The 14,719-nt window shown below is 42.6% G+C and overlaps 2 protein-coding genes across 5 annotated transcripts in view; one reads left to right on the top strand and one right to left on the bottom strand.

The window, feature by feature from the left end:
• trpv1 (transient receptor potential cation channel, subfamily V, member 1) lies at positions 1-9,475 on the top strand. Of its 3 annotated transcripts, none has more exons than XM_067494340.1 (16): positions 1-108; positions 1,811-2,029; positions 2,206-2,363; positions 2,458-2,610; positions 2,790-2,927; positions 3,598-3,896; positions 4,228-4,404; positions 4,493-4,648; positions 4,732-4,827; positions 4,911-4,981; positions 6,207-6,372; positions 6,469-6,535; positions 6,745-7,073; positions 7,152-7,273; positions 8,075-8,196; positions 8,309-9,475. In XM_067494340.1, the coding sequence occupies exons 2-16, from the start codon at positions 1,833-1,835 to the stop codon at positions 8,401-8,403; spliced, it is 2,346 nt and encodes a 781-aa protein (XP_067350441.1). In that variant the 5' UTR covers positions 1-108; positions 1,811-1,832; the 3' UTR covers positions 8,404-9,475. The 3 variants fall into 3 exon arrangements, with proteins under 3 accessions (XP_067350441.1, XP_067350439.1, XP_067350440.1); XM_067494338.1 differs by having other exon boundaries at positions 48-207; XM_067494339.1 differs by lacking the exon at positions 1-108 and adding an exon at positions 563-717.
• fam222ba (family with sequence similarity 222 member Ba) overlaps positions 9,238-14,719 on the bottom strand; it is a 27,529-nt gene continuing 22,047 nt past the window's right edge. For both annotated transcript variants that reach the window (XM_067494341.1, XM_067494342.1), the window contains exon 3: positions 9,238-12,889. In XM_067494341.1, coding sequence (XP_067350442.1) covers positions 11,181-12,889 — 1,709 coding nt within the window. In that variant the 3' untranslated portion in view covers positions 9,238-11,180. The remainder of the gene's footprint in view (positions 12,890-14,719) is intronic.

Genomic DNA, 14,719 nt, shown 5'->3' on the forward strand with positions numbered 1-14,719 from the left:
CTCATGAGTGCAGATGTAGACACTGCAGAAGCTCTGCTACCACACAGTCACAGGACAACAGCAGCATTGAACACATACACAAACCCACTAAAGCGAAACTGTGAAGAGGTAGGTGAGACACACAGGAAGCACTAAAATTAAACAAAGAATCGCTTAAGAATATGGTACACAAGTTACAGAAATCCAGAGCAAGAAAAGCAGAGTGGGGTAAGTTTTTCTATAAGATTTTTTATTTAACTTTTTCCAGTGCTACTGTGAATTAAATCATATATTCTGATTGGAATTTACTTGTCTACATGCAATTTGGAAAAGCTTTTTTCAAAGTGGTAAACTACTTGTTAGCTCCTCAGCTCCACACTTGTGCATCAGATTGTATACTGTTACTTAACTGCATAAAAAGGGAAATGTTTGTGGGATTTCTTTCTTTTTTTTTTAATTTTTTTTTTTTGCATGACGTCTTCACAAGAGCAAACGTGGTCTATACAGCATCCTCTTAAGCACTCAGGGCTCCGGTAATGTTCTCTGGTATGCTCTTGGGTGGGTCACTTCTCCCTCTGGTCTGCTACTGATATCTCTCCTCCCATTACGTTTGGAGAGCATCTGTAGAACATGTAGAACAATAGCATCTAAACCCAAGGATTTCAGCTGGACACTACATTGTGTTTTCTTGGTTTGTTTTTGGCTTGAAGATCAGATTTTTAGGAAGACTAAATACGGGTGAGTCAAACGTGTTTCACATTAGCAGATTTTCTTCAGGTCACGCCAACATCTTTAGTTTCATGCGCAGTGTTTTAGTGCTTAAAATAAATGTTTCCATTCTCGTGACCTGATACTGCGATTTATTTTTTCAAAATAATGTTTCTACATTTTAACATATAATCAAGTAAACATAACACAGCTTGGATTATTGTTTTTTGAGCTTTAATGAGGGTACAGAAAAGGTAATGGTAAAGCTTTTATCAGTTAACCTTGACTGCCCTGCTTAAAGTCTAGGCTTGCATTACTGTAGGCCACGTATCAATTGATCTGTTGACAAAGTAGATAACTACTTACTTCAATGTTTTTCCAGTGTTTGCTTTTTCATATTTTTTCAATTCTATATCTTCCTCTCCGTGTGATGATCATGAAGTCCAACATGGTGTTTCCACTGAGTCACTAATTCCCCATTTTCTGCTTGAAAAGGGGAACTGTAGGTTCCCATTTTCCTTAACGTGTCTTATACATAAAAATATCTATAATTTCATTGTGATCAGCAGAAACTGGCAGAAATGTTTTTCACTTCATTTATTCTGAGTCTGAGTCACTCGTAGTGTAAATGATTTTATTCTACTGCAGAGAAGTGTCCAGCATGTCAGGAGTTGTGTGTACGGCTTTCATGAAAGTCTCCTTCTAAATGCAATCCTTTGTTAGTCACTGACGATAAAAAATCATGTGTTTAAAATATGTCTGTGTCTTTGAAAGCCAATGTGTTGATCCCCTGTGCTGGAAGTGTGTGTCATCTCCAGCTGATACAAACATAGTAACTAATAGTTAAATTAACTCATTTTAAAGCAGTACCCATAAACACTTTATTCAGCTGTGGCTGAATAAACTAACCACTTTTAGTTAGTGACCCATTAAAATAATATGACATGTATGACTCAGTGACACAGCTGTGAGCATGTTCAACATCTTTCTGGGTGCCTCCTGTGGGTGGGTGGATTATTTAATTGAAGCTAACTAATGCAACATACACAAAACTGTAGCTGTGAAATGTACTTCATTTGATGTGCTGGTTGTTGTCTCAATCCTGTGTCCTGTTTCTATGCAGACACCCGGAGTGACACGTAAAGATGAAGAAGTCAGAGATGTTTGGCTTCTCCCTGGAGACAGACGACAGGACAGAAGAGGAAAAATCACGACAAAAAGCGGCAAAAAAGGATGGGTTTAGCTTTGGCCAGGAGGCCCCCAAGGCCCCCATGGACACTGATTACCAGGAGGAAATGGAGGAGACGAAGCCTCAAATTAGATTTAATCTCAACTTTGACAAGTGAGCCTCACCATGCACCAATCATAACTGTGCTGCTGTTTTAACACGGGTTATAAAAGGTGCTGTGTATCATCGCACCTCATGATTTTAATTAATGTGGAGTGTGAAGCTGCTTGGCCTTCTGATTCAAATGACTTTTTTTGTAGACCTGTCTGTATTCTATTTGTTGTTTGTAGGGGGATTCGAGGCAAGGAGCAGACCAGTAAGAAGAGAGACAGCAAGACATTTAACATTGACAGGTTGTTTGAAGCAGTGGCCAGCAGGGATGTCAAAAACCTGGATGGCCTGTATCAGTACCTGCACCAAAACATGAAGAGACTCTCTGATACCTTGTGTGAGTGTTTTGAGGCCCAAAACGCAGCAGTTGCACCAAACTGTGACCTATTGACCTGTGTTTTAACTCCAAGAATGTTTGGTTACACCTGCAGATCAGTCCTATGGTAAAACCGCCCTGATGAAGGCTCTGCTGCACCTTAAAGACGGCAAGAACGAGACGGTGGAACTATTAATCGACATCTCAGAGAAGCTGGGCGACATTCAGGAGTTTGTGAATGCAGCCTACACCAACAGCTACTACAAAGGTAAACTTGGTTTTGAATTGTGAAGTACTTTGCTATTTGATGCCACTTTGTTCACGTCACTCTCATTCTCCATCTAAAGCAAAATTGCTCTTCAAGATTACTTCATGTCACCTGGCAGTCAGGCAACATAAAAAGGGAATTGATTGTCAGATATGTATTTATGTGTGGGCACCTGGCAGGTCAAACAGCACTTCACATAGCAATTGAGAGGAGGAGTATCTGCTACGTGAAGCTGCTGGTCAGTAAAGGAGCAGATGTCCATGCCAGAGCCTGCGGCAAATTCTTCCAGCCACATGACGGCCCCTACTTCTACTTTGGTGAGTCCAGAAAAAAGGAGCTCCCACCTCTGGGGTCTCATGCAAGCATCATTTACTGAGCTGCAACCCTTCATCTTGGGAGCAATGTTACATATACAACTTCATAAGGGTCAAATCTAAGATATTTTGTTACATTTAGCTCACAGCAGCACAGAAGTGTCTGTTATCTGACACTGCACACTTCCTAAACCCCCCAACTGTGTGCAAACCCCACCCTCCCACGTTGTAAAACCTTAGAAAGCGATGATGATGATGATAATGCCATCAGACGTAAAGGGTTTTCACAGGCTGAGTGGCCCCAGTTATTATAGGTAAACTGAACTTCATGAGTATAATTGATAGACTGCCTCTTTAAAGAATTGCAAGTGTTGTTGCCCTTTAGTGCATTGTTCTTTTATTAATACACATCAGCACCACCTCTATCTGTTGATAGGCAGTTTCTGGTCTAAGAAGCAGGATTTATCTCTACACTTGATTAAGAATACCCTCAAATCATGGACTGATGTAAAAGAAAAGGATGACTGGGGTTTTACTTCAAACTGTGTAGATAAAGGGAAATGTCATGATTGGACCCTACAAAGCAGATTTATTTGCAATTAATGGGCAATAAATCAGTTGTGTAGAAGAAAAACTGTAATTAATGATCAGCCACTCTTTGTGCTGTCCTCAGGCGAGCTGCCTCTGTCTTTGGCAGCCTGCACCAACCAGCCCAATGTAGTGGACTTTCTGATGGATAACGAGTACCAGCGAGCAAACTCAAAGCTGAAGGACTCTCAGGGCAACACAGTGCTGCACGCTCTAGTGGTGGTGGCTGACAACTCCGAGGATAACACTGAGTTTGTCACCAAAATGTACGACCGCATCCTCAAGACTGCTGCCCGACTGCATCCAAAGCTGAAGCTGGAGGACGAACCAAACGAAATGGGGCTAACACCTCTCAAACTGGCTGCCAAGATTGGCAAGATAGGGGTCAGTACAGACACAGCTAGATTAAAATGTGCAGGGTCCCATGGAGAAAACTGTTTAGGGGCCCCAAGATCCACTGACATAAAGCTCCACTGTTATTAAATTCAATTGTTTGTATATTGGCACATATTATGGTAAATAGAAAGAAGGGCTTTTAGATGCATTACTGCCCTGTGGATAATTGAGGAAGGTGAATAATTAATTGGGTTATAACAAAATAATCCACCCACTGGACAAGAATTATGGACTTTATGGACTCTGGCCAGCAGCATTGATGTTAAGCTACCTGGATGAATGAGACTGAACCTTATGCTTTTTCCCTCTCTGTCTGCAGATTTTTTCCCACATCTTGAAACGGGAATTTCAGGATAATCACACCAAACATTTGTCCCGTAAATTCACTGAATGGGTGTACGGGCCTGTCCACTGCTTCCTGTACGACCTGGCCTCGGTAGACTCATACGAGGACAACTCTGTTTTGGACATACTAATTTATGGCAGCGACATCCCTGTGAGCCCTGTAATTTTAAGCCCAGTCAGATCATCAATCGCTGTTAACTACTACTCAAACATCTGTCCCCTCTCCTGTCCCCTCTCAGAACCGTCACGAGATGCTTCAGACAGAGATACTGAGCCGCCTGCTGGAAGATAAGTGGAAGAAGTTTGCAGGTCGAATGTTTTTCCTCAACTTCCTGTTCTACCTCCTGTACCTGATCATCTTTACAATTGTGGCTTACAACAAAAAGGACGGAGAGGTGAACTGCAGATTGTGTGATTGATCTGAGTGTCCCAGACAAGGATGTTCTGAAGTTGCTGATGCTTGTTCTCTGCTTTACAGCCGCCGTTTCTCGTTGAAGACACTTTAATGGACTATCTGTATGTTTTAGGCCAGTTAGTGATAACACTGGCAAACTGCTATTTCTTCATCACAGGGGTATGTATGGACCTGGGTGCTTCAAGTATATAGCCAGTGGCTCATATCATAATCCTTATATCATATCATATATACATTTCCAGATCATTGATATGAAAAGGAAGCAGCCAAAGCTGAAGACATTGTTGATTGATGGATATTTTGAGATTCTCTTGTAAGTTAAGGTTTTTACCCACAACATAACTTGTTATGTTTATATAAGTTAGATGTTTAAATCCATCTTTAATTTTAGCAGTCGTTATCTTCACTGCCTTTGTTGACATCTTGCTCTTCATCTGCCACATTACTGCCACTTCCTTCCTCCACTTTCGTCAAACAGTGTAAAACCGGTGGCAAGAACATGAAAGGTCTGTGAATGTACATACAAAATAAAACAGGAATCAGCTCATAAAAACATGGTTCCATAGCACTATTAGTGTTCAAATAGTCCACAAGGTACCTTTTAATCTTCAATTTATTCTGTCAGTGTGTCAACGAAAATACCAATTTTCTGGTCATCGGTGAACACGGAATTATCTAAAGGGGCCAATGACTTTCAATAGGACCTCTATAATCTAAAATCGGTATTGGTATTTATAGATATATTGGGCTACTGTAATTCCCTACTATTAGGATGTCCTAAAACTCCCTTAATGACACTCTAAATAATCCAAAATGTGCTGACTGGAATAAGCGAGAGAGATCATATTTCACCTTTATTAGTTTCTTTCAATTGGCTTTCTATAAAATCAGGGATAGAATTTAAAACCCTCCTTTTTAAATACAAAGCCCTTAAAGCTCAAGGTCCCTTGCATCTTAAAGACCTCATAGACCCTGTACTATCCCAAAAATACACCTCTTCAATGTCAGACTACAGGTCTACTTATGGTCCATAGGAATTCCAGAAGAAAAATGAGAGCCAGAGCCGTTAGATATCAAGCCCCTCACCTGCAGGACCAGCTCCCAGTTCAGATTAAGGAGGCAAACACCCTCTCTACCTTTAAGATTAGGCTTAAACATTTCCTTTTTAATAAAGTGTATAGTTAGAGCTGCTCAGACTATGCATCTGAGACTCTGAAACTCTTATTTATGCTGCTCTAGAGTTAAACTTGGATGCACTGGGCTACTCAGTTTTTCTTCTTCACTGCTGCCTAGGGCTTGCTCAAGGGGGATTTCTCTACATATCTGTATAGTCTTGCCTTTGTTATGTAAAGTGCCTTGAGATAACTTGTGTTGTGAGTAGGTGCTGTATAAGTAAAGTTTAATTGAGTTGTAAACAGTGTGAGATAATCTCGAGATGGAGTTTTACTTTAAAATGTGTGATGTTGTTTGCCTTCATGCTTTACAGTGCTGCACTGACACAGTCTTGAGGCTGACAGTGGTTTCTCTGTGGTTTGCAGTTTTGTGCAGGGCACCCTGTTCCTGGTTGCAGCTGGGCTGTATCTATGTGGGCAGCACGAGTACCTCGGCTTCCTGGTGATGTGTATTGCTCTTAGCTGGCTGAACCTACTCTACTTCTCTAGAGGCGACAAACACATGGGCATCTACAGTGTCATGATACAGAAGGTAGTCCACGAAGAGGACGAAACACACTGCACCGCAGCAAAAACCACAGTCAACAGTATCATGCCTGATGCCTTCTGTCTCTTTTCTGCTTTGTAGATGATACTTAGTGATATCCTGCGCTTTCTTTTTGTCTACGTTGTCTTCCTCTTTGGATTTTCAGCAGGTATTGTTTTTGTTGAGTAAATGAAAAGTCCAAATTCAAAAAGATATTTGTACACACAAGGCAGTACTGCATACAAAGGCTGTTAACTAACATTCACTGGTTTAAATTGTTAAACATTTCTTTCCAAAACAATGGCAGAGCATTTTGAGATAATACTAAGGAATGGAGGACGTGCTGTCTGATAACTGGTTCTTTATATCATGTCCCAGCTGTGGTCACCCTGCTAATAGAGCCTCCTGTGAAAAACACCACTATACATAAACAGCCACGTCTCTTCGGTCCTCTGGACCCTGGAGAGGAGTGTTCAAAACCCAGCTTCAGAAACATCTCCTACACCACCCTGCAGCTCTTCAAGTTCACTATCGGCATGGGCGACATGGAGTTCACTGAGGACTACAAGTACAAGGAAGTATTCTATGTGCTCCTCATTGGCTACATTATACTCACCTACATCCTGCTGCTGAACATGCTCATTGCCCTTATGAACCGCACTGTGGAAAAGATTACCAACGAGAGCACCAGCATCTGGAAGCTGCAGGTGAGACATTCAGGGATCTCAGTGATCAGGTGAGTGTTAGTTGAGGCAGCTGTGATGAAGTACTGCCACTGTTTTCAGAGGGCCATCACTATCCTGGACATGGAGAAGAGGCTGCCTCGCTGTCTGAAGAATAGGTTTCTTTGTGGGGTGGAGAAGAACCTGTGCACAATTCTTGGAGATGACCGTCGGCGGTGTTTCAGGTTTGCTTCTTAATGTTTATGAAGGCTGTTTATTTCAGTGTAATAAATGATTTCAGTTCCATCACAGATTAGGAGCTGATGGTCCCATTGTTATGTGGCAATGAGTTTCACCACTTTGATCCAGAATGAAATGAATTATAAGATCGATTTGAAATTTAATTTTGTACCCAAGATGAATTCTTATGATTGTGGTCATTGCTTTATGTTTACTGCAGCGCCATCATGAGGCTGACATTTATCATTTATTTGGAGTTCGATGTCCGAACTACTGGGTGCTTTGCCATGAAATTTAAGACAGACCTCATGCTGCCTTAAAGATAATTAAATTGTTTTGAATTCAGCCTTGTTATATGGTATTTTAAGACTGAATACCTGTAAACCTATGTGCATCGACCTAGGCTGGACTTTGTGTTACTGCTAATAGCAGGTCATACAGGTCATACGGTAAATGCAAGTCTTGGGTTAGGTTTCTTGGACAATGTTACTTGATAAAGTACTGGAGTTATTGTCTGACCTTTTTTTGACTTGCACGTTTATAACTTGGGTTTGGGTTTGAGGGATCCTTTGCTGTGTTAAAGTTTAAACTATTTTACAACTTGGGTCTCAGTTTTAACATCAAAGCTGATATAATGCACAGCAGACAACCCCCTAAAGGATATTTGTGAGGGTTTAACCAAAGATGCATCTGTGTGAGCTGCATCAGTTGATGCACTGGTCTTCACTAATTTGCCTTCTTGGACAGCTGAGTGATGTGTCACACTGCAGACAGTAATTGGAGCAAGTGTCCTTTTGTCGTCTCAGAGTGGAGGAAGTCAACTGGAACAAATGGAACACCAACCTGGGTAAAATCAATGAGGATCCCGGCTGCTGCGATTATTTCCAACAGCCCAACTCAGACATCTCCCCAAGCAGACCAAACAGAGGTGAAGAAACATTGACACAGGCTCAACGTTTCTAGATTAGAGAAGGCCCTTTTGGCATTTCTCTGACAGGAGAGCGATCACTGCCCAGTAACGTTTCCTGCTTTTTCCACAGGGAGGAGCTGGAGAGGCATTTTCACAGAAAGCACTCGGCGAGGGCAGACCTATCAGTCTACAGAGATGAGTCCTCTGAGCACCACCCCAGTCTAAAGAGACAACAGAGACCTTCACTCTGGCTGCTCAGCTTGACCTGATCTGAGCAAAAAGGCATTTAAACTTAAAGACAGTACTGAGTTTTAGTTTTAAGACATTTAACTGCCACATGGTTGAAGTGCTTTTGTGACAGATACTTCAGTATCAGGTCGATTTAAAAATGTAGTCTTTGAAACACTGAGTTGAGAAGTGATGAGGAAGGCATTGTAGACATATATTTATGATGATATAGTAGTTATCAATACTGAATGCAACTAGTGCTTCATAATGTAGAGGAAATTATGCATTTGAAGAATTGATAAAGAGTGAATCCAAAGGCTTCTGCACAAGGAACTTTTGTCAGCAGCCTGAACAGGAAGCACATCCTGTCTGCAGACATTATAATTTGTTGAAACTTCTGGCATCAGAGTCACAAAGGTGCTGATCCTGCTGTGTGCCCGATTCAGCCACGCATGCTAAATCTACAGCAACCAGATAGTCCTGCAGATTTCACAACATACTTTCCTTTATGTACTTCCTGCCTTTATTTGCCCAAAGCCGGCTCAGATAAATGACCCGAAAGAACAGCAATTACAACAATAACCACCTTCAGCACCAACTGTTGCAGTAACAAATTACATGTATTTCAGTTAGACCTTTTGTATCGCTCTCTCGCTCGTTACAATTATGTATGACAAATGTGTGAATAGTAACTTACCTGAACAGTCGCACAGGATGACAGTAATTAAGTTACTGTATCTGAACACAGGCAAAAGTGGAAAGCTGCCGTTAAAAACCTGTTGCCAGTTTAGACATGTACACATTCAGATTAAAAATTAGAGCTTGAACTGATTTCAAAGCATAAATTAGAATTTTATTTTATTATTACAATATTACAAAAAGAGTAGCACAACTCTCGCGCTCTTCCCCCTTATCTGTCGTACAGATGACAAGAGAGGCTCAAGGACCCTCTTCCACTTCACAGCAATAGAACAAGAAACAAAGAAGAAAATAAATTTTAAATAACAAGCAAATCAAGTATTATAAATAGTCACAACTGCAAACTGAAGCCTTGAAACTTGGGGGGGGGGGGGGGGGGGGGGGAAGTTACTGCTCCGTAACTACACATTGCTAAAATATATAATTACAAAATATTACTCCTTTTCTTTCCATAATAAAGAATCTCTAAGGAATTGCTCATCTATTCAACAAAACTTCATTAAAACAAAAAGATCAGGAAAAAAAATGCTATTTCTGTGTATCCTTACATCTTCTTTCTCATTGTTGTTTGAGGATTTGAATAAAAACATGCTCATTTTCAAAGGAAAGTCCAAGGACCAAACACTTAAGGCTTTTTAAGGGCTGTTAGGGAGTTAAGTGAACAGAACATGAGCTTCATTGTGTTTATACACACGTGCACGCTCTCTCAAACACACACACCCAAACACCCACACACCCACACCCACACACAACACCACATCAGCAGACAACAGTCGCACACAATCATTAAACTTTAAAGTTACAGTAGTCTAAGTATGTAAGCCAGTGTACGATAAAATAAACAATGCATTTGCTGTTTCACTTTAAACTTAAAAAGTCAGTTGTCTGATCTTGCAAGTGATCAATTTGGTCTTTTTCAAGCAGACTTCACAACAGAATCAGTAGTAACTAGTTACTGCATAACTTCTTTCACTTAAGTTCCTCCTGTCAGGATCAAAACTCTGGTTAGGCTTGTATTTCAATTCTACATGGCATTAGTAACACTAAATTTTCTTCCACTCCAGAATTTTGTCCTCAAAACTAACCCTCAATATCTGCAAAGCAAACAATATCAACATTCAAGTAATACATTTGTCATATCATGTAAAAAAAAAAAAAAAAAATGGCACATTGTCATAACAGTGTTTCCTTTGTTTTTACTTGACCTTGGCCATTTTAAGGTATGAGAGTTAAGCTTTTATAACTTCTTCTGAACTTCAGCCTTGTTACCAAACTTTCCTGGCACCAAGAAAAGTTGTTTTAAAACCCCTGAATTAATTCCATTTTAAGTAGTACAGCAGAACATCATCTTTTCAACACATTTTCTCCCTGCTGGACCCCTATTATGTACAAACATTGTTATTACATGCTTCCTTAACTGACAGAAATTAAACATGTTGAATATCACAAAAATAAATACATTTAAAATAGAATAAAATGTTTGTGTACAAGTGCATGACAGGCTTCTCCATCTTTACTTTTACAGCCTCTACGTTCTGATGCTTTTGGATTTAAATAAAATCACTACTCTGAATTCAAGTGATTGTGTTTGGATTTTGTTTTTGGAATTGTGAAGTGTGAGATTTGAGTGTTAAGACCAAAATGCAAACAAACAAACAAACAAAACAATATGTCAAAAAACATCCATTTGTAGATTTCTTGTAAGGGCTCTGTTTTACTTCTTTCCCCCCCCCCCCCCCATGCATTAGAAATTTTTATTATAATGTCTGAAGTACAAATGATATCAAAATCTGTTGAGATCCAGATACACAGGTAGACAAGTATGAAAAGACATGAAAACATTCCCTCAAGTGACAGGTATAAGCACTCAGAGTAAAAGTAGCAATTGATCACTTGCAAGATTGAATAAAAAAACAAAACAAAAAAAATTACTGTTCTTCATTAAATATATTAATTTACCCTCTTTAACATTAGCGGTTATTTGTTTAAGTTGTCAGTTTAGATTTATTCATGTGTTTCCTCTCTTAAGACTAAACAAATAGGTTTCATAACGGTTATGTAGACAAGGCCATAGCTTATCTGTACCCTGGGTGCTGGATGAGAGCGGTTCTGCCATCCCCAATCTCTGGACCTACCCTCAGAGGAGGCCTGTGAATCTTGCCTATCAACCCTAGATTCTGATCGCGGAAGTAGGGCGCCTGGAAGTCCCCACCCAAGTAATCTGCTGTTTGCATCAGAGTTGTCTGGGCAGAGGAGGAGGTGGATGAGGAGCTTGTTCCTAGCCTGTAATGGGGAGCCCCAGGGGGCCCACAGTCTATTGTGGTGCCCCCTGGTGGGCCTGCCCCATTGAATGGTATGGCTACGTCCTGAGACCCGGAGCTGTCACTGTTAGGTGTGGGTAGGATGCTGTTGTTCCACATGTGGGACTGGAAGTAGTGCCCATTAGTGTACTGGGCCATGGGACCGGTCATGCTGTTGTTGTTGATTGGGGGAGAGGGGGTGGGTCTTTCTACAGAAGGTTTCAGTGTGTAAGGCTGACCCACACACACCTCTGCAGGGTAGCCCATACCCTTAAAATGGAAGGCAGGGTCCCTGGAAGGCTGCTTGCAGAGGTGGGTTCCACTGTTCTGAATGTGGGGTACATGAGCCAACTGGTGCTGATTCCAAGAGCGCATCTTCTGCTGCTGTGCATTATGTTGTATCTGTTGTTGATGTAGATTCTGTTGTGGATGCAGGTGCTGCTGCAAGTGGTGTTGCTGTTTGAGATCTGTGTGGTTGGAAGGCAAGTGGTTCATAGCAGCCACGGTGAGTGGAGGGTGAGCTCCACCTGGGGCTGTGGAATTCTCTTGAGGGCCAATAATGCAGTTGGGTGGGGGGAAGCCAGGGGTAGCAGGGTTGCTGTGCATGGACACCCTGGAGCAGGCGCTAATAAGCAGATTGCGACTGATGGGGCTGGGGTTGGCGATCTGGCCCTCACACATGGAGGTGGCTACTGCACCTTGTGCTCGAGCTTGGCAGAACTGGTTAATCTGATGCACGATTGTACTCAGGTCAGCCTGGCGGCCCTGGTGCAGCCCAGCAGCCATGGAGAGTGGAATGGTTGAGGTAGAGACGGTAACATTAGGCGGTGCGTCGCCATCTGGCAGCTTTCTGCCCCCTTGCAGGCCAGGTGCCGGCTGCTGAAGGTGCTGCTGCTGAAGCATGACAGCAGGGGGTCCCTGTGGATGGCCAAGGGCTGGGTGGTGAGACAAAGTCTGATGTCTGGGTGGGCCCTGAGGGTGCTGGGCCATGGGGGGAGCATGTCTGAGGCTCTGGGTATGACCCTGCTGCTGAAGGAGGGAGATCTGTAAAGTCTGAGGAGGGTTCTGTGGTTGCAAGGGTAAACTCTGCTGGGGCTGAGGGAGATTGGGCAGAGGTGGGTGGTGGTCTAAAGTGCTGGTTGAAGCCGCTTGGTAGGGTACAATGGGAGGGTTCATGATGACTTCAGTGTGCAATCGAGCCCGGCTGCCGTCAAAATCTTTTACAATGCCTTTGACTGTGGGCACCTTGACAATAGCGAGGAGACCTGTCTTGGCACTCGGCTGAGACGAAGGGTAAGGGCTGTAGCGCTGCCCCGACGTATCCAGCCCGTTGACCGTACGCCGCACGTGGTTTCGCTGGGGGACCTTGACACTGTTGGGGAAGATTTTGATGGTGAGGGGGTTGTTGGCAACCTTCTTAGCATATGCATCCAATTCTGCTGGGGTTGGAAACGGAGCGGATCTCATCCTTTGTGTGGTGTCCCCTGGGGTGGAGGAGAGGACAGGACAGGAAAGGACAGAAGTGAAACGGAAAGCAAGAACAGAGAATTGGGGAGAAAGTGAATGGGGAGTGAGACCCACAATGAGAAAGACAACTTAATCCAGGTAGAAGTATATTTGTTACAAAAAAGCACATCAGCTGTAATCTGAGCTGCTGAGAGGAACCTCACTTGGACAGCACTCTCGTATTCCACACTTCACTCTTGTGCTTCTAAAAACCCTCAAAGCCCCCGTGTCATGAGGCCAAAGAGGGAGATTTCTGATCTTATTCTCAGCCGAGCTATTGCAGCCAACACAGCCTGAGTCTAAAATCCAATTTTGTGGTAGTGATTGTGACTTTGAGGTCAGGAGCTTTCAGTGGTCTTAATTGACGCAGCATCAGAGCAAACAAAAAGCATGCAGCTGAGGGGTGTGTATGTGTATGTGTGTGTGCGTGCGTGTGAAGGGGGTGGGGGTTTTATTGCTTGCTACTAAATCCCAAACTAAACAAAGAATGATCGAGGCAGTGATGGTCCCCTGTGGCTGCTTTGGGGAGAAGGAAAGAAAGAGATAGACGCAGAGAGCTGAGCTCCATGACAGCAGACAAGTAATCAGACACAGCAGCAGCTTCTCTGATCTGCGGCAACACCTCCAAAGCCCCAGCTCACAGACATTTGTTACACCTGCTATACACCAAGGCTAAATTTAACAATGCCAAAGTGTCAATGTGAACATGATTATGTGTAAGTGCATGTATGAGTGCGAGTTCCATTTATGAGCCTGCTCAAAATCTGCAACAAGATCAGGCAGGTGTCAGCGTCTTGTACATAATGCATCCGTTTTCAGTCTGTGTAGATGGGTTTCATTTTAACAGTGCTCACTTCCACTTTCTATACTAACACAATAAATGTCAGGGCTAATCATTTTAGGGAATCTCAAGTTTGTCTCTGTGCTTTCCTCCATCATACTGTCCTGATCACCTCAGCTTCGCTAGCCTGACCTACTTAAACCACAGCTTTTAAACTGGCAGAGATGAGTGAAGCTTATCCGTGAGAAAGATCACCATTTACTGAGCAACGTTCATTTCACTCTTCCATTATTTCTGAGAAGGGGACTTTTCAGTTCTGGTAAAACAGATGTCACTACAGCTACTTCTCTCTGTTGCTGGGTGAACAGTAATTTGAAATGCTGGCAAAGGTCTGCAGTTTCATGTGGCCATGGCTGTTATGCTCAGTCTCACAGTAGGCAGATTGGGCTTGAGGGATGAGGCGCTGAGCTGAACCGTGAGCGCTGACACGCCGGCACCAAGAGTTGTGCCAACTGGCTAATTAATTCCCGCTTTATTTGTGAACAGGAAACAATGGGCAGTGATGTGCGGGGCCGCTATGGGGTGGCACACAAGGGGCTGCTGTGACGAAGTGTTCAGCCTGCCGATGGCAGCCTCATTAATGCAGGGGTCTGGGCCAAGGAGCTGGAGCTCGACACCCGCCATGACTGAGGTTCAATGTCTGTTGCTGAATAAATGCCAGAGTAAGCAAACCCAGATAAATAATGCTTACATACACGCACGCAGACATGCTGAGGATGGGCTTTACCTGTCAAATGCAGGTGATGATTAATGGGCTCGTTGGAAGGGACTCTCCAAAGAGTGATATAAAGACAGACTACATAAATACAAAGCAGTTTGATTTTTTACAGGTATGCCACCCAGTTTTCAGGGTATCAGTGGGGTATATTTGATATAGAATTCTTACCATCTCATGTAAAACTATACTTTGATAAATGCAACTTGTTCACCATCAGTATTCTGGATATATTTAGAGCCTGTGAGATCC

This window comes from Channa argus, chromosome 24 (genome assembly GCF_033026475.1).
Source record: "Channa argus isolate prfri chromosome 24, Channa argus male v1.0, whole genome shotgun sequence".
NCBI lineage: Eukaryota > Metazoa > Chordata > Actinopteri > Anabantiformes > Channidae > Channa > Channa argus.

Bases quoted from the DNA above. Each gene is read 5' to 3' on its own strand.
- trpv1 (XM_067494340.1), top strand. From the start codon at position 1,833: ATGAAGAAGTCAGAGATGTTTGGCTTCTCCCTGGAGACAGACGACAGG. The intron at 2,030-2,205 runs GTGAGCCTCACC...TGTTGTTTGTAG, and splicing joins TTTAATCTCAACTTTGACAA to GGGGATTCGAGGCAAGGAGC. The intron at 3,897-4,227 runs GTCAGTACAGAC...CTCTGTCTGCAG, and splicing joins CCAAGATTGGCAAGATAGGG to ATTTTTTCCCACATCTTGAA.